The 27,141-nt window shown below is 44.3% G+C and overlaps 1 protein-coding gene across 1 annotated transcript; it reads right to left on the bottom strand.

Moving 5' to 3' along the window:
• Nucleotides 1-1,125: 1,125 nt before the first annotated feature.
• On the bottom strand, nucleotides 1,126-23,069 carry SNX1 (sorting nexin 1). Its single transcript, XM_081839042.1, has 15 exons — nucleotides 22,910-23,069; nucleotides 19,184-19,286; nucleotides 17,487-17,623; nucleotides 16,231-16,297; nucleotides 13,493-13,536; nucleotides 11,860-12,001; nucleotides 11,107-11,185; nucleotides 9,657-9,732; nucleotides 6,547-6,660; nucleotides 6,185-6,278; nucleotides 4,997-5,202; nucleotides 3,524-3,667; nucleotides 3,121-3,201; nucleotides 2,041-2,112; nucleotides 1,126-1,562 (listed from the first exon to the last, which is right to left on the bottom strand). Exons 1-15 carry the CDS (start codon nucleotides 23,027-23,029, stop codon nucleotides 1,512-1,514), a joined length of 1,530 nt encoding a protein of 509 aa, XP_081695168.1. The 5' UTR covers nucleotides 23,030-23,069; the 3' UTR covers nucleotides 1,126-1,511.
• Nucleotides 23,070-27,141: the final 4,072 nt, after the last annotated feature.

Here is a 27,141-nt window from a genome sequence, read left to right as displayed (position 1 = left end):
GTGCTGAGTCCACAGAACATCTGCGGGATTTATAACCCACTTCCCCAATCTGAGTCTATGCCAACAAGAACAAAACAGAAATATATATTTGCAAAAGGGATGAAGTACCCACTGCTGCTCTGCAGGCTACGTGGATGAGCAAGGAACAGGGAATCTTTTCAGATACAGATTTAATGGGATAGCATAGAAACAAAAGACTTTCAGGTTCCTTCTTTAATATCAGTTGGTATTTAGTTTGCAGAGACTTCTAGCCCCAGCTTATTAGAACTGAAAGCATAAGGCAAATAAAAATGCATATAAGGCTTTTAAGGGCATGGTTGTGGTCAAGCTAATTTCGAATCTTTAGCACCAATGTCTCAGAGTGGGGGAGAACAAAATCAAAGCACGGACTCTGAGCAGGCAAGAAATCAAGTGTTTTCAGCTTAACAAAAAACTACACACTAGAATATTAGCAAGCACCAGACAATGTTTGGCTGCTAGTATTTAAATCAGGTTTTTCCAAGGATGATGAGAGACTGGCCAGCAATCTTCTCTTCCCCACCTGCAAATCAAGGGAATCTAGGAAGCTGCATTCAAACAGAGTCAAGACCATAGGGTTAATCTAGCTCAGTAATGTCTCCAAAGAGGACCTTCCCAGCCTTACCCAGAGATGTTACTGGGGATGGAACCAGGGGACCGTCTGCACGCAAGGCATCTGTTTTGTCACTGAGCTATGGCTCTTCCCCAAAGCGCCAGGATTGATTCAAACAGTGAGCCTCTCAAAACAAGCTGCTCAGGCAGAAGCAGCTCTTGCGCTAGAAGTGCATGAAAGGTTTGGAGAGTTTGCAACCTGGGATAAAATGAGGCTGGTGGATACAGAGAAAAAGGGAAAGTGTAGGTAGACTGAAAAGTACGTAAGACTGAATATTCACAATTCACACACACCATCAACAAAGCACGAGTCATTTGAAGGCTCCTGCCAGCTCCTGCTGCAGAATGTCAGGGCTTTGCTTGTGGCACCAAGCGACAGGCAGATTCTGGCAGATGACTGCTTTCCCCAGAACACAGCTATTCCAGTCGATAGTAACATTTGTTCCATTGCACCTCCTTGCCAGGAGCTACCACAATGCAGAAATAAGAAACAGATTAGCCCTGATTTTAAGTTTTATTACATAGTCGTCATGGCACCACAGGAGTCGCAGGAAGCATTCCTGGGTCCAATACCAAAGTCCAAAAAATACACAATAACCCCTGCCCATTCTCCGCTCCCTACAGCGGGTCTTGGCTTGTTAAGCAGGGGACTAGTCTCTTCAATAGGAAAATATATATATGTGTGTGTGTTTGTTTGTGTGTGTGTGTATATATATGAACCTAAATGAAAAAATATACAGTTAGAAGAAGAGTTACTAGCTGGGGAAACTGCTGCTTTGCTTGTGGAGTCTATCAGCTCTGCAGGATCCATCTGAAAGGCCAAGAGGTATAATGTAGTAAAGGCAGAATCAGTCCAGGTTGCATGAGTTTGCTTGGCCTGGTTAGGAGATGGCCTTTGCCTCCGGTAGGAATGCATCCCAGTACTTCACAAACTGCACAGGACACAAGAAAGAGGAGGAAATGTCAGCAAAGGAAAACACAAGCTGCTCATCTAAAAGTATCTGGTAACGCCGCCACCCGCTTTTACCACCCACCAAGGACTTTGGCCACTGAAGGGCTTTGTTCCCTTCCTTAATTCTTTTTATGTGGGTAATCAACATGGCCCTGCAAGCTGCTGGGACATCTTTCTTTAGGCAAGAACATACAGCTGTGCTCTGCCTTGTGTAATGCACTGGAGAGAGTCTGTATTGAAGGGCCACAGGGCAGCTATACTTTGTGGTCCACTGGATTTCGTTCTCATATGGGATCCCACTTGCATTATGTACTGGATAGGAGCAAAAGCAGGGCAACTCTAACAAGACAGATGAGCATTTCACTGGGTTGCGTTGTTCTGCAAGGTGTCTCCTGGGATAAATAGCCGGCAAATGATGAAAGGCAAGGGAAGATGTACATGGCTGATTGCTCCCTCACCTGTTGCTGCGAATGTAACAGCGTCTCCAGGTATTTGGTCACATGAGTTTTGAAATCTTTTGTTTTCTCTTTCTGTAGACAAAGGATGTAAAAGAATAATAATAATGAAGACTTAACCATCCCAACAAGAGGTTGTAGCGAGTCCCTTATGAGATATCAGGCACTAGGATTTGGCTTGATACTGAAGGCATCCTGCTTTGTAAACAGCTGCATGCCCAATTAAACAAACAAAAACAAGCTTTGCCTATTGATGCCACAAAACCAATCAACCCCCAAGATGCTACAGAAATTATCTTACTGTAACAGAACAGCAGCAGGAACAGGCAGGCATACGGTTTGCAGATCTACCTGATTTCTAGCCAAAACCTTGCACCAAAGGCAGGTGCACAATAGCAATTAGATAAGGAGGCAGATATGTACTCAGAACTAGTAGGGTGCCTGCCGAGGAACTGGTTTTTAGTACTAGTACTGAAGCTCGGAACTTACACTGCAGCATCTACACCAGCTTCTCCCCAAAGCAGTGCTGTTCTTTTAAAGCAGCCCAATCTAGAAAAAGGCTTTTTGCTGTTGCTCCTGCTAAACGTAAACCAGAAACCTTAGCTTATCTACTGCAGAATCACCAAAAGATCCAACAATAGATTCACACCTAGCTGTTGCCTGTTGCAGTTTTGCCCAGCAAAATCAAGCCAACAGGTCTGTTTCACGCTAGATTCTGAAGCCACCTAAATACCTGCAGCCCAGTCTCACAAGCGATCACGGGAAAACTGACCAGCATTTCCTGGAGCTGCTTTGCAATGGAAACTGAAACCTCCATGTTAAAGCATTGAGTCATATCCAAATCTTTAGCTTTCCTTGACACAGAGACTACCAACTACTGTGTATCTGCTTTAGGGCAAAGTTTATCAAATTAAGGGCAATGAAAGCAGCATCCAAGTCAAACCTAGTTATGAGACCTCTCAACTTCCCCCACCCAGCAATATCTCAGTTCAGAGTGGTAGGAAACCAGTTCCCCGGTCTGCCAGCGCCGTGTTAAACTGTCAAGTTAAAGGGGTTCCAATGCGCTTAATGCAAGTTCTATACCTCAAACCGCAACACCTCCTTCCGGAGAACTGCAGATATTCGTTCAAAGTCTCGCTCATATTGCGTCACACGAGATTCCCACTGCAGAAATGTGAAAAGGACAGATTGTCATGATGCAGAAGTGTGTGTGTACATCTTCATTACACACAACCTGCCACTACACAACACCCTAGAACAGACATGTAAGCAGATATATAAAGATAAGGCTTTTGTTAAAACCATCGGGTTTCCCCGCTCACTGGAGGGGCTCATCTCAGAAAGAACCATGCCGTCTCTCCTTGCTTACAGATGAAGATTTGGTTCAAATAACCCTTCTGGGTTCCTCGGGGCTTATTAGGATAGGGAGACACACACCAGCAGGGATGGAGAGAGGAGACCCGTCAGGTTTGGGTGTCCCTCTCACCTCTGAGATCTCCTCTTTGGCTTGCTGAAGCTTGTCGGGTTTGTTGGCCCACAGCAGCCGAGCCTCCGTTTCTCGTTTCTTCTGCAGCATGATCTGGGCATCCTGCCAGCGTTGCCAGGTCTTCATCCGCTGGTCAAAGGCACCCTGTTGGCAGGGAAGGGCACACCTTCAGAACGAGTCTCTCCTCCACCAGGCAACACCACACACAACAATAGGTTAAATCAGAGCATCAAAAGACCCTCCAACGTATGGTACAATTCCGAGACAATGGCCGGCTGTAAATGCTGCATCTTCAGTGGAATGTAAGAAATGGCCTTGGGAGGCTGGTAACTCAAATGAAAACACGTTGAAAAGGAAAGAATTGAGTTTGCATATAAATTAAGATGGAAAAGAAGAGTTTCTGTGGGAATGACTGTGCAAGCAGGCAGAGGACAGTAACTTTCGGGGTAAGAAAATGCAGTTACATGAAACTTAGAAAGAAAAATGAAAGATTTAAATTACTATAACCTCACTTGTTGTTATCTGATATACTTTTGTTTTATCTATATGCAGGAGTCGGTAATGAGACAGCTGATGGTTGAGAAATTTGCTTAAAAAAGGATGTTAATTAGAGATAAATCTGGAAAATAAGCAGCATTTAAAAGGGGAAATAATAGAAATATCTGAGAGAATGGGAAGCCCGTTTTTGATAAAAATGTGTTTTTGTTGGGTCTCTGGACCGTAATAAAGGTTGATGATGATTATTAGTTTTAATTTGGCACTGTTTTGTTATAAATTTGAAAAATAAAAATAAAAATTGGTACCTCCCTCCACCTCCAACACATGTTGTGATCTGTGGAACAGCAGGATGAGACCTGGGTGTTCCACAGTCATCAATGCCAGAATAGCAGAGAGTTGTTGGTTTGATTACCCACAGACTCATTGCTATTCTGGAATCTGAATGAAGGGATCATGGGAATGGCTAGAGACAATTTAAAATGCCCTTGTTTAATATTAGCTCGCTGAACAGCCCAGTCAAGAACAGTAGCATTGCAAAGGCAGCTAATTAATTAATTAACAGTAACAATAATTTATTATTTATGCCCCACCCACCTGGCTGGGTTTTCCCAGCCACTTTGGGTGGCTCCCAACATAATATTAAAAATAGAATCAAACATTTAAAACTTCCCTAAACAGGGCTGCCTTCAAATGCCTTCTAAAAGTCAGATAGTTGTTTATTTCTTTGACATCTGACGGAAGGGCGTTCCACAGGGCAGGTGCCACTACCGAGAAGGCCCTCTGCCTGGTCCTAACTTGTGTACAACGACACACCTGGGTTTATTCAGAGCACAGACTTATTGTTTGTATCTCAAGATTCTGGGGCCAGGCCTGGAAGCATTCTGAATGCAGCAGGACTGGGGCTCTCAAGCCCATGACAGGGAACATAGGCATTACACATCAACACATTTAAGCTTCTTGTCAAAGCATTCTCACCCTCACAACAGAAAGAAGGCGAATGTAGTCACTCAGGAGCTCAGCCAGGAGGAAGAAGTCACTGTTGGCCTGTTCTTGGTGCAGCTGTTCAATCTTCTCTTCCACCTCAGCCAGCTGGGAGAGCGCCCGGGACATGGCGGTGTTGTCCTCTGAACTCCCCAGCATGGCTAAACTCTTGGCAAACTGACCCGTATTCATTGACAGTTCTGGTGGGTGGAACAGAAAGCATTAAGCGCAGCAGGAAACGTGAGAAACTAAGCCAGCCAAAGATCACTGCTGGAGATGCAGCAATTGGTTACACAATCCACTGGCCTGCACCTCACCGTTTGGTATTTTGGGATATGCCGCAGCTGGAGACTGAAGATGCTACAGAAAGTAAGGACCTGGATTACAGTTTGCCACATGTTATGCCAATAATTGCATGTTGCCATTTGCCACGTGGCAGCTTCCCATGCTCCTGGAAGCTCTTTGCCTTCAGTAGCCCCTGGAAGGTTGCCCAGAAGGGAATGTGCAAGTTTGGATTGAAAAAAGGTTGCTGAGCTGTGATTTGCATGCTCAAGATGCTGCACAGAGATCTATAGAAGTCTTGCATAGTTTTTCAGCTTTACAAAGCAGGTGCCAGGAGCGAGCCCACCGTAATCACACTGTGCAAGATGGAGTTAACTCTTTATTAGCAAAAATATGATCTGCACAAACTTGGCGGAGCATCAGGCCTCATGAGCACAGCAGTTCATCCCTGGTAGATCTTGCCCTATGGTCAGTTGCAGAGACTGAAAGTCCCCACCTCTTCACGGCTGCCTAGGTGCCCTCCTCTCCAGGGTTTTCCCCAAGCAATTAGAGACTGTGCCTGTGTGAATCCAACCTCTCCTCTGCCCTTTTCCTGCCTCTTCTGGTTCTAGGAGATGGGGGGAAGCTTGTTGCAGCAGGAGGGGGAAACACTTGTGACTCTTCATGAGCCTGACTCATCTCTGCCTCCTGGACTCCCTCCTCCCCTGCTTCAGCTTCTGCCTCTGATTCTGGACTGCTCTCTGCCACAGCCTGTCAGCTCACCACGTCCTGTTACCTCTTCTCAGTCTTCTTCCTTCTGACCACTCATTATTGTCCCACCACCTTCTCTGCTTGGTGGTTCCCCAACTGGTTCCTCCCACCTGCGCCCAACCAGTCCATGACAGTGAATTGCGACGTTACCTTTCCTGTGATTAACTAGCAGTTCTACAACAGCATGTAGCTTCCGCAGGCGCTGCTCCTCACATTCTACCTCCTGAAGCTTCTCTTCAAACCACTGAAAGAGGTAAAACCATCAAGGTCTCATTTTAAGGGAAGTCAATGCAATATCCAGCTAGGCCTGGAAACACCAGTGTGGTGCCCTCCAGATGCTGTTAAACTCCCATGAGCCCCAGTTAGCATGGTATACTCGGGGATGGTGCAAGTTGTGGTCCGCCAACATCTGGAAGCCGCCATGTTGGCAACCCCTGAGATAGGTATTCACTTCCACAAACACTCCCCAAAGAAATACATTTATGTCAAACATACAGCTGTTAAAAACTTACGATGTCCGACTCATTCATCTTGATGGTCATTTTGCTGACGGCATCAGTAGCTCTGTTGAACATCTTCAGAAGTCCAGCTCCACTCAGGGTCTGAGTGCCAACTGCTCGTGGCAACTGTAGGGAGAGTAGAGCTTGATCATCTACAGCAGGGGTCAGCAACCTTTTTCAGTCGTGGGCTGGTCCACTGTCCCTCAGACCTTGTGGAGGGCCGAACTATATCTTTTGGGGGGAAATGAACGAATTCCTATGCACCACAAATAACCCAGAGATGCATTTTAACTGAGGACACATTCTTCTCATGTAGAAACACACTGATTCCCAGCCCGTCCACAGGCCAGACTAAGAAGGCGATTGGGCTGCATCCGGCCCCCGGGCCTTAGGTTGCCTACCCTTGATCTACAGCACTGACAAACTGAGCTACTTGAAGTCTTATATTAAGAGGCCATGAAAGAAGCATGAAGTGTAAATGGGTACCAGAGAGATTCCAAACAGAGGCAGGCAGCAATGTTTGGCAGAAAATATCCCTGAGTTCCATACAGTTCAGAAAATGGAAGCATCAGCCTGTATTCTGCACTAGGAAAAGCCTCTTGTAAAACAGAAAAGGAGCTCCGAGACCCATCAGTTGTGAATGGTGTTTCTTCCCATATAGAAACTGCCTCCTGGGACTGGGTCCCTGCTTTGGAAAGAGACTGTCTGGCCCACTTGCTGTTTTCTTTCCATGCTACGTACTAGTCAGCTGGGATGGACCACCAGGTGGGAAGAGGGGTTTATTGTGCAGCTGCTAACATGTCATATTGTGCTGGACACGGGAGTAGCTCTTGAAATCTTATAAGGTTCTAATCTTGTTCTCTTCCAGTTTCATGATAGCTGGGCCCAACAGCTGAGGAGGCCTCTCAGAGTACAAGAAGGCATCAAGACCTCATCTGATCCAATCGCCTGCTAAAGATTAGCATCCTCCTCCAATAAGGCTGCTCAGTGAACAACCCAGTAACAATCATAGTAATAGTAATTGCTTGTACCCCATCCATCTGACTGGGGTGACCCAGCCACTCTGGGCGGCTTACAAACAGAGTACAGTGGTGCCCCGCAAGACGAATGCCTCGCAAGACGGAAAACCCGCTAGACGAAAGGGTTTTCCGTTTTGGAGGCGCTTTGCAAAACGAATTTCCCTATGGGCTTGCTTCGCAAGACGAAAATGTCTTGCGAGTTCCTGCGGGTTTTCCCCCCTTCTTCTAAGCCGCTAAACCGCTTATCCGCTAAGCCGCTAAGCCGCTAATAGTGCTAATCCGCTAAGCTGTCAATGGGCTTGCTTCGCAAGACGAAAAAACTGCTAGACGAAGAGAATCGTGGAATGGATTCTTTTCGTCTTGCGAGGCACCACTGTATAAAAGAACACAAAATATACCAGACATTAAAAGCTTCCCAATGCAGGGCTGCCTTCAGATGTCTATGGAAAGTGGTATATTTATTTATCTGTTTGACATCTAATGGGAGGGTGTTCCATAGGGTGGGTGCCACTACTGAGAAGGCCCTCTGCCTGGTTCCCTGTAACTTCACTTCTTGCATTGATGGAACCTCCAGAAGGCACTTGGAGCTGGACCTCAGTGTCCAGGCTGAACGATGGAGCGGTGACGCTCCTTCAGGTATATAGGTAAACCCCAAGTGGCCCAAATGCCTTTGGGAAACAAGTAAAACCAGTAGACCTAATAATAAATCATGCTTCCGGAGCTGCTAGGAATACAAGCCCATGACTTGGAAGCAATGGAGGGATATTGTTACAGTCCCATTCCTAGAACACATTCCAAGTGTTCCCTGAACATATGGGTACTTATTTATGATTTGTGAACTGTGTATAGAGACTAGAACTTGCTTTCTTTCCTTTTTTTAAAAAAAGGAGAACATGATACAACTAGGCAACTTTTGTGGTGAGAATTCACCAAAAAACCACACATTGACCGGAAAGCCTAATTTCAAACCAGAACCAGTGGGGAAGGAAAGCAGAAACAAGCCATGATGCCTCAGCACGAAACCAGAGGATTGAAACTAAGCCTATTTGCTGAGAAGTTGGTTACGACTACAGAGAGCAACAAAGAGAAGAAGCTGTGGCCATGCTATGCATTGAAGTGTCTAATATTAGCCCTAGTAAAGGTAAAGGGGCCCCTGACCATTAGGACCAGTCACGGACAACTCTGGGGTTGCGATGCTCATCTTGCTTTATTGGCCAAGGGAGCCGGCATACAGCTTCCGGGTCATGTGGCCAGCATGACTGAGCCGCTTCTGGCGAACCAGAGCAGCGCACAGAAACACCGTTAATCTTCCCGCTGGAGCGGTACCTATTTATCTACTTGCACTTTGATGTGCTTTCGAACTGCTAGGTTGGCAGGAGCAGGGACCGAGCAACGGGAGCTCACCCTGTCATGGGATTCGAACCGCCGACCTTCTGATCAGCAAACCCTAGGCTCTGTGGTTTAACCCACAGCACCACCTGTGTCCCATATTAGCCCTACACAACTGCAAAAGGAGAAAGTTAACTAAGTTAGCTCCATTCATTTCAATGGCTGTGCTCCAAGTAAACTTTGCTGAATACCACCCAAAGAATACTGACAAAAATGAATCACAAGGCTTGCATAAGGAAGGGACCTCAAGAGCTTAGGGCTGGAGCACAAGACCATTAAAAAAACAACAACCTCCCCTCAGTGTTTATGCATCTAGCAATCCCTATGCCATCAGAAACTCCTCAGCCCCACTCCAGGAAGAACAGTCTGAAGTGGCATGGAGTAAGTCCCAGTCAATCTGTATCAGGTGTCACATGTCGCTCATCAAATTGCTGCAAGACTGAGTGGCCCAAGAGCAGCTGACCAGAGGGAGAACACTCAAGTGGTTTCTCTGTTTTGACAGAGAAGCTGTGAGAAGAGGTTTGTGCCTTTCTGCCTCCTCTGCAGCTCACCAATGTGTCCGAGAGTAGAAGTTCGTTCCGACTGAGAACATCTACAAAACGAATTCCTCAAGCGTTTTACCAAATAAACTATGTTGGATAAATAAACCAGGCCCCAAGTGCAGAAACACTTTGCAGACAAGTATTGTGCACTCAGGTACGGCAGCAAACCAACCTCATCTTTTTCCAAGAATTCCCTGACATCTGGGTCCTGCAGCATGGTTGGATGGTTGACCGTTCTTTGAAGATACCTGCGGGAGAGGAAAGTATGAGGCCAGGCTCCCTTCATTTAGCATTTATTTTTTTAAAAGGGGGCGGGGAATGCACATTGACATCACAACATTCAGGACAATTGGAATGTGTGGAATTTGCATTTTGCCGGGATCCACAACTAAGGGAGTATGGTTTGGAATGTGTGGTGGCAGCAGCTGTTAATGGAGAAGGAGACTTGAATGACAGGGATGTTTAGGTTGGCATGATGGGCAAGATGCCTGTTTCAGCTTGAAAACGGCTCTTTAGATGCCAAGCAGCGGGATTCTGGGTTTAGAATCAGGTGATGGAATCAAGCTGTGTGATTTCTCTTGGCGGGGGAGACAGAAGACTGGGGGAGCAGCAATGCTGGTGAAAGCACTGCATCAGGCAAGATGTGCAAGGGTGACATTTTGGAGCTGAATTTCAGAAGCCAAGCTCTAGCCATCTCCACTCCCAACATCAAGAGAGGTAACTTATTCAGGGAAAGACTATGGGGTGCAGCCTCTCCAAAACTGCTGGCTAGCAGGTTTGCTCTCCAACTCATTTGAGAGGCACACTCCTAGATAAGGAAAGGTAATAGAGCAAAACATGTGATGTATTAAAGGAAGGTGACCCTTTTGCAGTCTGCATCACTGATAGCAAAAGTGTAACAAAGCAGAACAAGAACTGGAACGGTGCCTGCTTCCTCTCTCACTTCCCTATCCGATGAGAGATACCTGAACCTGCTTTCGATTTTAATTATCTTTACCAGCCCCTGTTTTTATCAGAATTTAACTTCAGCTAGTAGGATCATGCTAGAAGAGGTTTGTTTGTTTGTTTGTTTAGGTATGGTTACTGAGAATGTTTTATAACTGATGGAAATTCACAGGATGATGACCCTGAGGAATTTTAAGAAAAAGCATGCTTTGTTAAAGTCAGCTTGAAAGCAAAGGAGATATTTTCTTTATTAGGTTGAAGTCAGAGGATTTCTTCTCAGAGGTCAAGAATGAAAAGGAGGCTGCGTTTTGTATTATGAATTATTTCAGGCACTTCTTCCAAAGCTTTCAATATTTGCTCCTCTGACAACACAAAGGAGAAGGGTCAAAGCCCAATAGCTGCCTTCCCCAACCTAGTGCCCTCCAGATATTTTGGGTGGCAACTTCCATCACCCCACCTAGGCATATGGCTAGGAAGGCTCAGAGCGATCTCTGCTTGGGGATTGAGAGAGCTGTTGCCATTCAGAGAATACTAGAGGGACCAATGAACTGACTCCATATATGGCGGTTTTTCCTCAGTAAAGAGTTTTACATAGCAGAGTCGGCCAAGTGAACAGCTTACTGTGGCCTTTGACAACGGTCAACTACAGCAGACAGTTACATGCATGGAGTGATTACCTTTCTAAGGCAGCTCGACGTTTTTCTAGGAATTCTGTGGAGGAAGAATCTTCTTTCCCAACTTTTACTTTGGTCATTCCTGGAACAAGAATGAAGCAATATGGTCAGCTGTACCTGTGCTGCACCTTCAGCTTGCTCTCGCTGTGGATTTAATAGGACAAACATGTCCTCGGTGCAGCACCTGAGCACCCATGTGAAGAAAACTGCTCTCCACTCTGCAAGCACTGTGCGCAACTGGCTCCAACAGTGCTTGCAGAGCAAGTCAAAGAGCCAGAAAGGCATTATGACAACAGCACAGGTCACATGAACACTGTGTGTCCAGAAGGGCATTGCTCTCTATAGAAGGCCACAACATTCTGTGTAGGGCCCAAAGGCAGAAGTGCTACAAGAGGCTGAGAGAGGCACATGGAGTATTGGAGCAGAGTAGTAGAGAACTGCAAACTGAAGCAGGCAGTGAAACTTCACCAGTATCAGAGATGCAATATTAGGAAGGAAGTCAGGTATGCCTTATGTGTTTATCGCTCTCTGCAAAACAAAGAGCAACCAACAATTACACGCACAAGGACAAGGTGGGCTGATGATGCTTTCTTGTTGCACAGTGTTATGCTTTTAAAAGTCCATTGTTTTAAGTGTTAATAACCTTGGAAAGGTTAAGATCACAGTATCAAGGGCACCTCAATTACAACGATGCACTGAAAACAGAGAACAGAGGTCTGCAGAGTTGTTGCTGGCAGAGCGACTGACCAACCTCACCTATCAAACTCTTCTCAGGAGGTGGGGGGACGATGAATCCATTTTGTGCGTGCTTCTCTGATAGCTTCTCATACAAGCCCAGGAAGTCGCTGAATCTCCTCTTCACAGAGAACTGCTTATTCCTGAACATTGGCAAAGTGGTCTGAGGAGGACACAATGACATCACGTTAACATGGAGCATCCTGTATCAAGTTATATCTTACAAACACAAGCATAGAGATGCTTTGCTTGCAGAATTCTTGAAGCTATAAAAATAAACTATTCTTTGCCACTGCTGTGCTGCCACCACACCCCCCCTTTTTTTTTTGAAAGAACTGAAAAACACACAACATTGGCAAGCATGAATTTTACATGCTGCAGTCCTTTGACTGCTTACCTGGGAGTAAACTGCTTTGAAGACAAGAGGACTGAACTCTGAGTAAAACATACTTAGGATTGTACCATAAGAATATGAAAGGCACTACATATAGTAAAGGTAATGAACAGTTCACATTATTAATTATATATTTCTTGATTTTTTACTCAGACAAAATGACAATGATGGAGATGAAGCTACTGCTCTCCAGAGGTTCCCAGGCATGGTCAGGATACAATAATTCTACTGAGATAAGGCTGTGACCTGGTGTATGCCACTTTCTTTCCCTTTGAGTATACCATATGAAACTGTCCTCCACCCCAGAAAACTTGTAAAAATGGTTTGCCATGCAGCATGAAGAAGTTATGTTCAGAAGCAAAGACTCTCATGAAACTCTTTGGATCCTGCCCAGTATATGTTTACTCATTTGCAGGAACAGGAGAAACACAGGTTGGAAACAGAAACCACCAGCACTGTGGCTGGGCTGCAAAAGGATGAGCAGATTTAACTCACCAACTCATTGCCTTTTAACTGATCAACCAAACTGAGTAAATGTGCATGTGACTAAAGATTCCAGAGCGGACGCTTCGAGATATTCATGGAAAATATTAAGAAAAGCTTTCTGTTAGGAGCTTCCCTCTTACTGAGATTTACCCAGAACCAAGTGAGCATAAAAAAGTCCTTTAACTCTCAGCTCCAGAAATTTAAGTTGGCCTTAGCTGAGCAAAGCAAAGCTGTAGTTGAACAGTCTGCTGGTGTAACTAGGTATTAAAGTTCTATTTCTTAGCCATTAACTGGAATGTTGTCATGCTGAAGAAGAGACTCGTGTAAGAGGTTGCACACCCCTATTAAAATAGTTTCCAATCATGCAAAAATATTTTTATTATTATTAAGAAGTTCAGTTTTTCTATATCATGCTTTGATATGTGTGTCTGGGGTTGGGGTTGGGAGAAGGCCTTTCCTCTGAACTTTTTGATGCATCTTACTGTGTTTTCTGTATTTTCCTTCAGAATGTACTCTCTGGAAGCCACAGGAGTCTGACTCCTCTGCTGCTTCCCTGTAAGGCCAGCACCAATCAATATAGGAAGGGTAGGAAGGGAAATGACTGCGCTACCCTAAGAAAAGAAACTGGTGTGTAATCAGTCAATTGAAAAGTGCATTGACTACCCAAGGTTTGCAGTGCAATACCAACGGAAAGGCAATTTAAGCAGAAAGCCAACTGAAAGGAACTTTGCATTAATTGGACTTGGTGCTACCAAGAAAGAGTGTAAGACATACCTGTGTTGACACCTTGTAGGCCACATAGGCATTCATACCATCTCCTATGGAAAGGAGGAGAAAGGAAGGGAAAAATTAGTTGTCTCTAGCAAACTGCCATACTGTGGGGATGCCTCCTCCTAGTGGGCTCTTGGTAAACTGATTAACGGAGGCTGTTGCCCAGGATAGCTGAAGAATCTCTGCTGATTGTTTGAGGGTCATGCCACGTATTGCAAACTAGCTTTGATCTTATCACATGGCTGTGGATTAGCCTGTGTACCTTACGCAAGGTTCTTAGTGCAATCATGGTGTTTACATGTGCTCAAAGCACATTTGAAGTATACTGAACTCCATACCATTTCAAGGCATGAAGTGACCTCGAGAAATTAAGAATCAGGGTTGTTTTTTGGGGGGGGGCAGGGTTGGAAAAAGCTGTAATAGGCAGTGTAGACCAGTATCCACCTTCCCAGAAGTCCTGCTTAGCTCCCAAATGGCTTATGCTATTCTATTGGGTGAAACCCTAGAATTTTGCTTTTTAGAAAACTGTCAGGAAGACAATCCTCCAATATTGAATTCTACATTACCTGCAACAACTCACACTTCCATAATGGCTGGGCAACTATATTTCAGCCTAGCAAGGTGACACAATTTACCTGAAGCTGAACGTAAACTTACCAAACTAGCAAGTATAGAAAAAGGGATGTGAAGCTAAAAATGGCAGCAAGTGAAAAGTTTGCGCTAAACAATGAATCAATTTAAAAGTGAGATTGTTAAGCAATAGCTCTGGCCGAGAAGTTTCCGGGCAGCAGAGTGAATCACAAGCTGAGCCATGTGATGTTATAACAAAGGCATGCAGAATTCTGGGCTGCATCTCATGTTTCCTATATCAAAAACATTTGGAATTCAATAGGCTACTGCTGGAATAATATGTGCATCAGCTGATTTTGTTGTGGAGTGTGTGTGTGTGTGTGGGGGGGGAACAGTGAACCATAGAAGACTCCAGAAACAAGTTTGCAATGAAGATTTTAGAAAAGCATGGTAGTTTGTAATACTGTAAGTAAAGTTTACTAAAAACAGAGTGTTAGATCTGGCAAGCAAGCAAAGAAGAAAATAGTTAAGCTGTCAAAGATGATACATTCTGAACATTTCCCATTTCACTGAATAAATAAGCCCCACTTGAGTATTTTTCCATCTTGCTAGTCATCCCCCATGTATGGAGGTGGTTCAGATGATCCAGGAGGTCTCCTTCAGCTCTCCAACCATACAAGCTACAGGATGCTGACAGCTGAAGCTTACACAATAGTGGCTCCTCAGTGGTGCCAAGTACTGTCTCTACTTCCTACAAAGATGAGCCTAACATAATAATTAGTGACTTGTTATACTGCTAGGATCTGGGAGAGCTCTGCACATCTGCCCCAGGCGGAACAATTAAGTGGCTGTTATGGCACTGAAGGCATTTTTTTTTTTAAAGAACACACACAGGATGCTGGCCAAAGAATCCCTTCACTGCACACGGCTTGCTTTTCAGAGCATAGAAAGTCTAAAAGCAAGTAGCATAAATAGATACAGAATTCTTTTTGCAGAATCCTTTCCTGTATTAAAATCTGCAGGATCTGTGCAGCTGCAATAAAAGATACGTGCCAAATTATCTATTATGCAAAATAGCTGCATCTCAGCTGGTCTTGAAATATTCCTCTCCAAGAAGTCAACTCCTGGTGTTGCTAGGTGGAAATGGTGCGCATGCTTTGAATGCCTGCAAATTAGAAGCTGGTTGTATTAAGTCAGGACTTTGGAGAACGGTCGTGTGCATTCAGCCAACAGCTGCAAGAAGGAGCAAGCCAGCACACCTTCCATGTGTACATTTGAATTTTAAGGTTCCTGTACACCAGCTCCCAACAAACTGCTATCTCTCATTTAAGTAGCATTTTTGGGAATCAGGGCACAAGAGTAGCTGAAGTGCAGGTATTGTTTTAGGCAAGCTCTTGTATTCAGGGCCCAAGTTGCTTTTTAAAGCACAAAGACTTTTAAAAATGTTGAGCAGTTTAAAGAGCACCACAGAAATTCAGGAGTGAGAGGGATGATGCTGAACAAACTGCTGTACTGCTGCTTCACCCCTCTATAGAGCTGTGCATCAGTCAAAAGCCTCTATAGAATCAGATTAAAATCTAAATATTCAGGTTATTAATTACTCAACAGACACAAAGTATAACTTAAAAGGATCATCTGTTGCTTGGAAAACAAGCTCAAAGCAATGACTTCAGCACCTGCAGTAACAGAACACAATTGCCTTAAGCTTATGGTCAAGAACACAATATATGAGACCATCCAGCTTCAGAATGGGCATCTATTGTATTACACTTGAACATATATAAGTTAAGAAACCCAGGTGATTTATGCTGTTACTAGCCAACTATCACCCACAATGGCACAGAAGGGGAGTGGGAAGTTAACACAGTAATCAGTTTTCCCCTTGACAGTACTCTTCTATCACATTTCTGGCAACAGGAAAAACTTCATAAACAAGAAGCTTTTGCAGAATCTTGCACTGCCGTTCTATGCAAGAAGCAAGAGCAAAGTATTGAAGCTGATCCATAACAGTAAGTGATGGGGGTTGACAGTTCAATCAGTGCAGTTCTGAGCTCCACCACCGAAAGCAGAACTTTATTACCAGCCTTGCCTCAGACCGGAAGGCAAAACACATACCCATGCAGCTTTCCCCTTTAATTATGTCAAGTAATTTCCATTTCATAGTGACTCACCAATTTTCTCAGGATCACTCACTTCCACTGAAAGTTCAAATTTGTCTTCCTGTTCCTCTTCTTCCAACTGTAAGAGAAGTACATTCAAGTAGGTTAACCCAGGGACTTCTGTCAGGACGTGTATCAGGCACAACATAATATTCACATTTGTGTGCATATTTAAATATTGTGTGAATATTAAAAGAGTTAGGGGGTAGACTGAAGGCTTCAGCATGTAGAGCTCATTCATGTTCAATACATAAAAACATAATTTCTAACATAGTACCACAGCTCTGAAGTATCCTCTCCAAAAGCATTTCTATGGAACCTACTGTTTCCTAAAAAATTGTCTCCTAAAAAACTCATTTTTGTAAGTTTTTTTCTATTTGTCAGGTTCAATAGGGTTCCCCCCCCCCAAATATTTATATATAATTGACAAAATAGTAAATGTTGTAAGCTTTAAAGTTGCAAGGCAGGATATATGTACAGTGGTACCTCGGGTTACATACGCTTCAGGTTGCATACGCTTCAGGTTACAGACTCCGCTAACCCAGAAATATTACCTCGGGTTAAGAACTTTGCTTCAGGATAAGAACAGAAATCGTGCTCCGGCAGCGCAGCAGCAGTGGGAGGCCCCATTAGCTAAAGTGGTGCTTCAGGTTAAGAACAGTTTCAGGTTAAGAACAGACCTCCAGAATGAATTAAGTTCTTAACCCGAGGTACCACTGTATTTTAAATATTACCTGTTAGATGTGGGTATGAAATTAGCTTAGGGATGTAGCAGGCTATTCACAATAGTCACCAAGATTCACCCTTCCCAGGTGAATATACAATATATAACTGACTATATGACTAGACATATAGTCAGTTATATATTGTATATTCACCTGGGAAGGGTGAATCTTGGAGGGATGCGGGTGGTGCTGTGGGTAAAACCTCAGTGCCTAGGGCTTGTTGATCGCATGGTCGGCGGTTCGAATCCCCGCAGCGGGGTGAGCTCCCGTCTTTCAGTCCCAGCTCCTGCCCACCTAGCAGTTTGAAAGCACCCTTAAGTGCAAGTAGATAAATAGGTACCGCTTTATAGCGGGAAGGTAAACGGCGTTTCCGTGTGCTGCGCTGGTGCTGGCTCGCCAGAGCAGCTTCGTCACGCTGGCCACGTGACTCGGAAGTGTCTCTTAAGTGAGATAGGTGCACAACCCTAGAGTCGGACACGACTGGCCCGTACGGGCAGGGGTACCTTTACCTTTATATGACTAGACAATCACAGAAACACTTACCTCCTCATAGGTTTTTGACTGTGGCTTAGAAGGCAAATTTGCTGTTTTCTCTAAAGAAGGGACAGGGCTGATCACAGTAGCCATCTCTTTCTTCTGGTTGTTTTGTGTGCTATCAAGAGACAATTCTACAGTGGCATCTGAAAGTGGATAAGATTTATAACTGGGGGCAGAGAACCGGAATGGTTTAGGAATCAGGAAAGATGTTGAGTTTTTCTAGGCCAGAAGAAATGTATCAGGAAGAGCTACTAGACATTATCCTCCCCAATTCCAGCCTGTGTGGCAGGCATTCAAGTTAGAGATTCGCCGTAATCTTTGGCAATCAAATCTGATCAAGGAATATAAATATGCAACTATAACGCTGCTGCACTCCTTCTTTGTACTAGGCCACAACACCAATTCCTGCTCTTTCTGGATGGATTTATAGTGAAATAATTGCCTAAGTCATACTGCATACCATAAGAACATAATAGCCCCCTGGATCAGGCCAATGGTCCATTTAGTTCAGTATCCTGTTTTCACAGTGCCCCAAGGAAGACTGCAAGCAGGACCTGAGCACAACAGCAATTTCCCCTCCTGCAGGTCCAAACAACGGTCATCTAGAAGTATGCAGCCTTCAGCAGTAGAGGTCAGGACTGCACTGAGAAGCCACCTGAAAGCTGTCATTTAGGTTATTATAAACTTTGTTTTCTTCTCCTTATTTTATTGACCTTTTCAAAATACCAAAACAAGAATAAGCTTCATTTTGCATAAACTTCATCTTGTTAGCAAACAGGTCCCATCAGTTCCCAAACTATCTGAAAACAAATGGCCAGTTGTCAGTTTAAAAAGAAGAGGAACACATGTAAATTGTGGTCTGGACCTAGGGACATATCTAGGCACACGTATGACAGATGAGGTGGTTGGGTTTCCTGTTTGGGAGCTTTCATGTTTCAAGTATAGTTTAGTACAAAGACTTGAGGGCCTGCTAATTTCACTTCCTTTAATTAACCTAAACACAGAGCGGCTACTAGCCTGGGCATAAGCACTCCTTGGAGAACATGCAATTATCACAAAACTGTCCTAATTTGAACATATAGAATTACCAGAATTAGAAATACCATACATTTGTTCCAACTAGCTTTCAGCTAGTTAAATACCTCTACCTGGTTTTAAATCTCCAATGATCCTCCTTGGCTCAGATTTACGTGTCTAATATTATCACCATCTAATATTATCTACTTAGTGTTCATATAAATGGTCATACAAATGTTCACGTGCGCTGTGCTGTAAGTCTTACAACCATGTAAAATAACTCTGTATTATTACTTCCCACCCACCCCATGTTGCAGATGAGGGCACGGAGGCTGAGATCACCTACTTTGAGCTTGTGGTGAAAGCAAAATTAAAACTGGAGATTTCTTGATCTGCAGTGCCACTACAGCACAACTTTTGAGCTCATGTCCAGAGATTTTCTATAGGAGAGATCTAAAGCCCCATTTCTGCCAAAGGGTTAACAGCAAAAGACTGCTGTAAGTGGTGCGTGGGTTTTAGCAGAAGAATATCAGCAGACAGGCTTGCTTGCAAAGTCAAGGTGTTTGTTTCTAGCAACTTTGTAACACCTTAACACAAAGCACGTCTTCTCCTGTGCAACTGGAGAATCCACAGCAGTGCATGCTTTCTTAAGAACTTACACCATCACACCTGGTAAGAAGACATACCTGCGAATAGGTCCTGATCATCCTGTTCCTCCTGAACACCATTTTCTGTGGAGGTAGTTCTTACTGGTACAGGCGACTCTTTCTTAGGCGACATTGGCTTGCTCTAATAAGAACAGATAACAGTTATTATACATGTTACAAAGTTAAATCTGTTATTGAAGTATATGCCCACAGAAGCCTGAAAAAAATATATTGCATGCCTTCAGCCACATGGATGCCACCGGTTTCACAAAACTCTGCCAACTTTACCAAAGGTAAAGTTATTTTGCAAACCCAATGTTTTTCAAACCCTTACTTTTTTAAAAAAAACCTTCCTATTTCAGTACATTGAGTATGTTTCTTCTCAGCAGCTATCAAGAATAAAAGTCAAAAAAAGCTTCTTTGGGGCGGAATTAATAATGCATACATTGGTGCATTTTACACTATTCTGTCATTGTAGTGCTGGCTTATAAAGGCCCACTGTTTCCCAACAGCTTTCTGAAGACACAATGCTCTGGTATCTGGAGACAGCACTGACACTGTTTGCACGGCTGAGTTGCTAATTTCAAAATAAATAAATAAAATAGCAGCATGAACGGGGTCACAGACCCCAAGAGGCACCATGGACAGAGCTGTTGAGGCTAGAAGTCAGACTCTTTGTTGCCAGAGCAATGAGCTGCAGGAGCAAGGCTTGCTGACGACAAACAAATCCTTGGAAGGCTTCAGCCCCCTGCAGCTCTGCCAGAGCCATACTGCTTCAGAAGGAAGCTCTTATGTTTTCTGTGCTCCCTGAAGTTCTAAGTTGCAGAAACTTGATTGGAAGTTTGAGGCTGCAAGTTTCTGCACTCTTTTATTCTGTATGAAAAGGCACAGCTCATGGCAACATGTGGCCCTACAGTTAAATAAGGCTGTATTGTTCCCCAAAATACAGTGTTGTGAGCCTTAGTCCATTCTTCTGCTTTGGTACTTGCATTTCTGTATCAGTAAGAGCTAGAAATATGGTACTGTAGGGGGCGGGGAATTAGATCAGAAGTACAGTGGTGCAACCCAAGACGAATGCCTCGCAAGACGGAAAACTCGCTAGACGAAAGAGTTTTCCGTTTTGGAGGTGCTTCGCAAAACGAATTTCCTATGGGCTTGCTTCGCAAGATGAAAATGTCTTGCGAGTTCCTGCGGTTTTCCCCCCCTTCCCCCCCTTTTTCTAAGCCGCTAAGCCGCTTATCCGCTAAAAGCTGCTAAACCGCTAATAGCGCTAATCCGCTAAGCCGTCAATGGGCTTGCTTCGCAAGACGAAAAAACCGCTAGACGAAGAGACTCGCGGAATGGATTCTTTTCGTCTTGCGAGGCACCACTGTAGATATACTATTATCCATGGAGAATTCTTAGAAAGTTACCAATACTGAGCAGAGTAAAGCTAGCCTTTCCAACAGCTCTAGTCATTTTGGTGAAGTTTTGCAAGTTTTGCATGATTTCTACAGAGATTGAGCAACTTCCGGCATCATGCTTACTGATTCTTTCCAGTCAATTGGTGCCACAGAGTTCTTCCTCATCCCCTTACCAGGAATCTGAATTTCAAGTTCATCTCCTTTTATGTGGGTATCTCAAAACCATTCACTTTTTAGGTTTTGCAGTTTATCCCACAGACTGTTACCTGAAAGAAACATTTCTTTCTGGAAACATAAGACCTGGTAAACATTGACTAACTATGACTCTTGGCCAATTAGCTGCATCTAGATAAGATAGGACATCCACTGCAAAAAAGGGGCTCCTCAAGCAGAATTCTATGCCCTGTTTGCAGTTTAGAAGTTACCTTCACATTAACTTAAGTTCTAAACTTCTAAAAAAGGAATCAGGATAGGACAATTTTGCTAAAAACTTAAATGCACCAAACTTTCCCCATCACATCAATTATATTCCATCACACGATGAACATCCCCAGGACTGGTCAAAGGATGGTTGAATGAACATGGGCACAGTTTTTTGCATGCAGTAAGAAAGGCTTTTCAGGATGTTGTTGATAAGAACAGGTAAAAATTGTCATTATCAGCAACAGTAAGAATGTGAATCAGTAGATTAAAGTTATCCTCCTTTTGAGCAATTAAACATAAAGTAAATTCAAGTCCTTTCAGACTAATGGAGAGGATAACTGTTCAGTGGAAAACATACCACTGACTCAGGATGCAAAAGTGACAGACGAGTGTTTAAAGACTATTCAGGTGTATGACCTAGTATTCCAGCAGAAGTGTAACATAAAACAAGCCTCAAAGTAAACAAAATTCATTTTAAGACAAGCAGTAGCAGCAACTCTTAGGAAGAATACAAAATATATGCACTTATGCAGCATGGGATTTAGAGAGCCTCCTATGAAGTCTTATTAGCAAAGAAAGGCTGTGAAACAGAGAAAATATAATAGATTAAGTAGCTACAGAGAGGTAACATATTAGGCTGCTGCTTTAATGCAATGGACAAAACTGGGAATTAATAATAATAATAATAATAATTTATTTATACCCCGCCCTCCCCAGGCTCAGGGCGGTTGAATTGAAACCTAGACCTGAACTCAACCCAAGTCTAGAACTTTGATCAAACAGTCAACACCAGTGGGACCTCCAGCCATCCAAAAGAGGGGGCAAAGATGATTTTATGTTCTAGATTTAAACTGCTTCCAAGCCTCCACCATGCAACAGATTCAAAACATAAGCCCAAGATTTGATTTCCCATCACCATATCCTTACAATCAATCAATCAATCTGCAGCATTCTGAGAGGAAGCCATGCCCACTCTATTGCAGGAAAACCAATAAAGAACCTTGTGGCACTTTAAATGCCACCAGGTTTATCACAACACATCTTCAAGTAACAGAGTACAGGAAGACTGCATAAATGGGCTACCCTCGGAAGGCAGGTGCCTATACAGGAAAGGGGAGGGGAAATGGGTAAGATATTCGCCATTTAGCCTTTCCAGCCCCACATGCATGATTCTTTATGGAATTCGTACACCATCTTTCACTGGAAGGTCACAGGGCGCCTTACAACACAGAAGCACAACACAAAATGCACGACGAAAACAACACAAGCAGACCAACCGCACCTTCCCACTCGCATGCACGGAAAGATACACCCACACCTTTGCTGAACAACTTCGTGGAAACTAAAGAAGTGGGCAGTTTGCAGCCCGTTTCCGAAAGCTTGCACTGCCATTAAGTTTGCAATCCATATATATATATATATTATATATATATATGTGTGTGTGTGTGTGTGTGAATATAATATAATATAATATAATATAATATAATATAATATAATAATATAATATAATATAATATAATATAATATAATATAATATAATATAATATAATATAATATAATATAATATAATATAATTAATAATATAATATAATAATGATTTTCAGTTTTACGCATTTCAATGAGTTTACAGTCATTTTAACCTTTCGAAACTTGACTCCCTCCCCCTCCCTCTTTCTGCGGTTCCTTAAATTTATTCTTAATATTTTCTGCTCCACACACACACAATTTCCGGGGTAGCAAAGCCCCACTGAACCCTGCAAGGCTCCGCTTCGAGCGAGACGATGCACGGCAGCACCGGACCGGCCGTGGCCCCTCCTCGCCCTTGGCCAAGTCCGCAGAAACTTCTCAAGGCGGCGCTGAGGGGAAGGAGGGCGACGACTGACAGGGCGCGGGTCCCAGCAGGGCGCCTCCCCCCCCCCGCCCCGAGGAAGCCACTCACGGAGCTGCCGGTGAAAATGTCCTCCCCGTCCGAGTCGCTGCCCGCCTCCGGGACGCCCGCAGGCTCCGCCGCGGGGAAAGGCGGAGGCAGCCGGTCCACAGGGGAGCCTCCCGACGCCATGTCGCCGCCGCCGCCGCCGCCACCCGCGGAGGCCACTTCCGGCTCCCGCACAGCCCCGCCGGAAGCGGCAACAGGCGGCTTATGGGGAGAGGGGAGCCCGCGGCGGCGCCAGGACGGAGAGGGGGCGGGGCCTCGGAGAGGGGAAAAAGGGGCGGAGCCGGAGCCGCCCCTGGGAAAGAGGGAGGAGGGAGGAGGAGAGGGGGACGGAGGTGGGCAGCCAATCGGAGCGCGGGGAGCGAGGAGCAGGGCGTGGCCTCTTGGCATCCTCCTCGCCCACGCCTGGTCTCACCTCGCTTGGCTTCCGTGGGATTGAGCGGGGGGCTTACTCCCGAGTAGGCGCATGCTTGGGGCTGGGCAGCTGGCTCCGCCTTGCTTTTCCAAGGAGCGCAAGGCGGCCTACTACACGGCTCGCTTGAGGCAATGTCAAGACACTCAGGGGCAACAGATCCTGCCTCTTCCGTCACGTAGGGTTGCCACCTGGTTCTGGCAAAATACAGGACAGGGTGGGGAGGTTAGGGGGGGGATTCCTCCCCACTCCCCCCAAAAAGCAGTGCATTACAATCTAACGGGATGGCCCCTCCCGAATTTGTCACATGGTGTTATGTACTGAGTCGAATAGGATCCAAACTGCAGCAGTCTGATTGGTCCTAGAACAATAGGATCCAAAAGGCAGCAGTCTGATTGGTCCTAGAACAATAGGATTCAGAATGCAGCAGTCTGATTGGTCCTAGAACAATGCAGCAGTATGATTGGTTGGCAGGAACCACCCAATCATGCTCCAGATTGAAGTGAATCCACAACCTGATTGGTTTACAGTACAATTCCGGAATTAGCCAATCATGTGCAGCCCATTGTGTAAATAATGTATATAAGGCAGATACTTTGAGGGGACTTTCATTCATTCCTCCTCACCACTATGAGCTGAATAAAGAGCATGAAATCACTTTGCGACTCCGAGTATATTTCACATGCACACACAAACTTATGAATGTGCAAATTTGCGCTTTGCTACTTTGTATAATGCACGTAGAGGCCAACCCCTAGGGGACGTGGGGGCTTCGGCCCCCACAATAAAATATTTGAGGGGGCCACTCCCACGCAGTTAATAGGCATTCCCATTGAAATGGTGTGTGCACTGCATCATGTGACCAATTATGCGGGGCTTTTAAATTATGGTGCTAGAGAAGACTCTTGAGAGTCCCGTGGACTGCAAGAAGATCCAACCTCTCCATTCTGAAGGAAATCAGCCCTGAGTGCTCACTGGAAGGACAGATCCTGAAGCTGAGGCTCCAATAATTTGGCCACCTCATGAGAAGAGAAGACTCCCTGGAAAAGACCCTGATGTTGGGAAAGATGGAGGGCACAAGGAGAAGGGGACGACAAGAGGACGAGATGGTTGGACAGTGTTCTCGAAACTACCAGCATGAGTTTGCGGGAGGCAGTGGAAGACACTGGCGTGCTCTGGTCCATAGGGTCACGAAGAGTCGGATATGACTAAACGACTAAACAACAGGGCTTACCTGAGCCCCTACAGTGTTTTATTCAAGTTGGCACCCCGATAATGCACATTGTATATTTATTATCTATTGCATTTATATCCCTCCCTCAAAGAGTTCAAGGTTGCATACATGGACCCATTTAATCCCAACAACATTGCAAGGTAGGTTAGGCGGAGAGAGGGTGACTGGCCCAGTCATGAGCTTCATGGCAGAGGCGGGATTTGAATCCTGGTCTCCCAGGTCCTAGTCCGAGATTCTAACCACTACACGGTATGCATAAATGCATTTTATAAATCAATAGTATTTTATGTGTTGTATTAGTCTAGGATTTGATTACTACTCTGCCTCTTCTCATTTCTACAAAAAGAGATCATCTGCCTTCTATTTGGGGCAGAGCGGGGTGTAGGGGGTGGGAAAGAGTAGAAGGAAATTTTATTCCACCCTGGTTTTGCAGATTGCCAAATACTGATGTCAAGCCTTTTGTTATATAAAGCAGCATTTGATCCCACTAAACTGTTGCCATGCTAGACACGAGATTTAATCTTTATTGATCTAGTACTTGGTAACACTAGAACACCTAGGTTACTTACAGCAGTATAGCTACTTCATCCCATTATGAAGTTAGCTGATAGGCTTGCCTTTTAGCTGGCAAAGGAAATTCTTTAGTGGTGGTTGGCTCTAACAGAAATGGCTTCATGCCCAGCCAAAGACAAAACCCTCTCCTCTTTCTGTACTCACCAGTAAATGGGTGTACTACCACATGATTTCCTATACAGTAACTGTAGCCATGATGGAAGTGGGCAGTTATAGCAAGAAACTGTTTATAGAAAAATACTTTGGGTGTATTTAGTACTAAGGTATCTTATAGCATTTGTAGAAGCTTACCCATTCCAACCCATTTTCATCCTTACAGTTACTTAGCACAAGGATAGAACACCAACCAGGCCCGTGCAGAGCTTGATTGAGGCCTGGGGCAGGAGTCTTGCTAGAATAAAGTTATAAACTCAACAAAAAAAGTTGGTCCCAGAGCAAGTGTACCTGGCTGCCCCACCTCTGCAAGGATCTGGCACCAACTGCACTGGGACAGCCTTAACACAGTTGGTCTGATGCTTACTAAACACAGACAACAAAGCTAACACTTACTTGGAGCTGAAAGCACTTTCGTTTGACAAAGTATTAAGACTATGTGGTTCAGCATTCTACCTCTTAGGCTCAGAGGGCTACCACAGGAAATGAAAAAGACTGAATTCTACACTGGTCCATTGCTTGCAACTGTAGGTAAATTCTGACTAGCTTTTCGTAGCACTGAGATGGCAGAGAGTACAATGTCATGTTTAGTTAGTAATACAGAGGCTGAGATGGTGCGACTTCTAGCTCAGTGGATAAATTCAAAACTGCTTAGGGGGAATTCTCTTGTCCGAGGAGTTCAGGAACGACGATAATGTACAGGAGAAAGCCACATTGTAAATACACAAGTATACAGACTACAGTAGCTTGCAGTGGCCAGGATTGAAGGAGTTACCATACTGTGTCTGTGAATCTGTAGTTGAAGACAAGAAGCAGCACATTTATCACACTGAATAATGATATTGCATTTTTATTGCTGCTTTTATTTTGTATATTCTAACTGTACTGCAGTTCTATTTGCAAAACAATGAAATGAAATATGTAATAAATAACAGCAGCATTAAAAATACACTGAAATATCCTACAGCATCTGGCATAGCATATTAATAATTGCAACAACATAAAGCAGTGTTCCAAAACATCCAGCAATTTTCAAGGTCTCTCTCTCTCTCTCTCTCTCTCTCTCTCTCTCTCTCTCTCTCTCTCTCTCTCTGTGTGTGTGTGTGTGTGTGTGTGTGAGTGAGAGAGAGAGAGAGAGAGAGAGAGAGAATGAATGAATTTAGGACCCACCGCATATACCAGAACCAGACAGCAGCACACAAGTGTCTGTACTTTTTGGAAAAAAGTCTGTTTAACAGAGATAAAAATTGGGTGTGTTTGTACATTTGAAAGCAGCAAGCCCTTTCTATTCTGAAAAAGAGTGGTCATCTAGCTCCAGTTACAGACACTAACAATCTCTGAAGATCAACAACTCATTCTGATGTAGCATCAAGCCAGATCTCTCCCAGTGCTTGCAGTTCATGTAATATAAAGGACCAACTTACATACAATACTGAAAAACACAGCCCTTGAAATTAAATGTCTTCTCTCTCTTCTACTATTAACAGGCCAGGACGGGGGTCGGGAGAAAAAAGGAGCAGAAAAGAAGGGGAAATTGCATTTTCATTTTTATTAAAAGAAAAAAAGGTGGAGGGGACTGCAAGAAGGTTGAACCTTTCCTCCCGCACTATGATAGTCCCAGGTGAAAGCTGCCACTGGCCTTCATAGCAGCGTAGAGGCAATTTAATAGGGACTACAATGGGGGAGGAAATGGTTAACCCACGCACAGTCCTAATGAAAAGACTGGAAAAAAAATGAAACATGGAACTTCAAGTGATACAATTAGCATCCTGTTCAAGGCAGTGGCAGGAGTTCCACCGCCTTCAAAGGTCTCACCCACATCTGTAGGAAAAGTTAAATATTAACAAAGAAAAGATGCACAATCTT

The sequence above is a fragment of the Podarcis erhardii genome (genome assembly GCF_964252035.2).
Source record: "Podarcis erhardii genome assembly, chromosome: 14".
In the NCBI taxonomy this organism is placed as follows: domain Eukaryota; kingdom Metazoa; phylum Chordata; class Lepidosauria; order Squamata; family Lacertidae; genus Podarcis; species Podarcis erhardii.
This window is presented reverse-complemented; position numbering and strand designations above follow the sequence as displayed.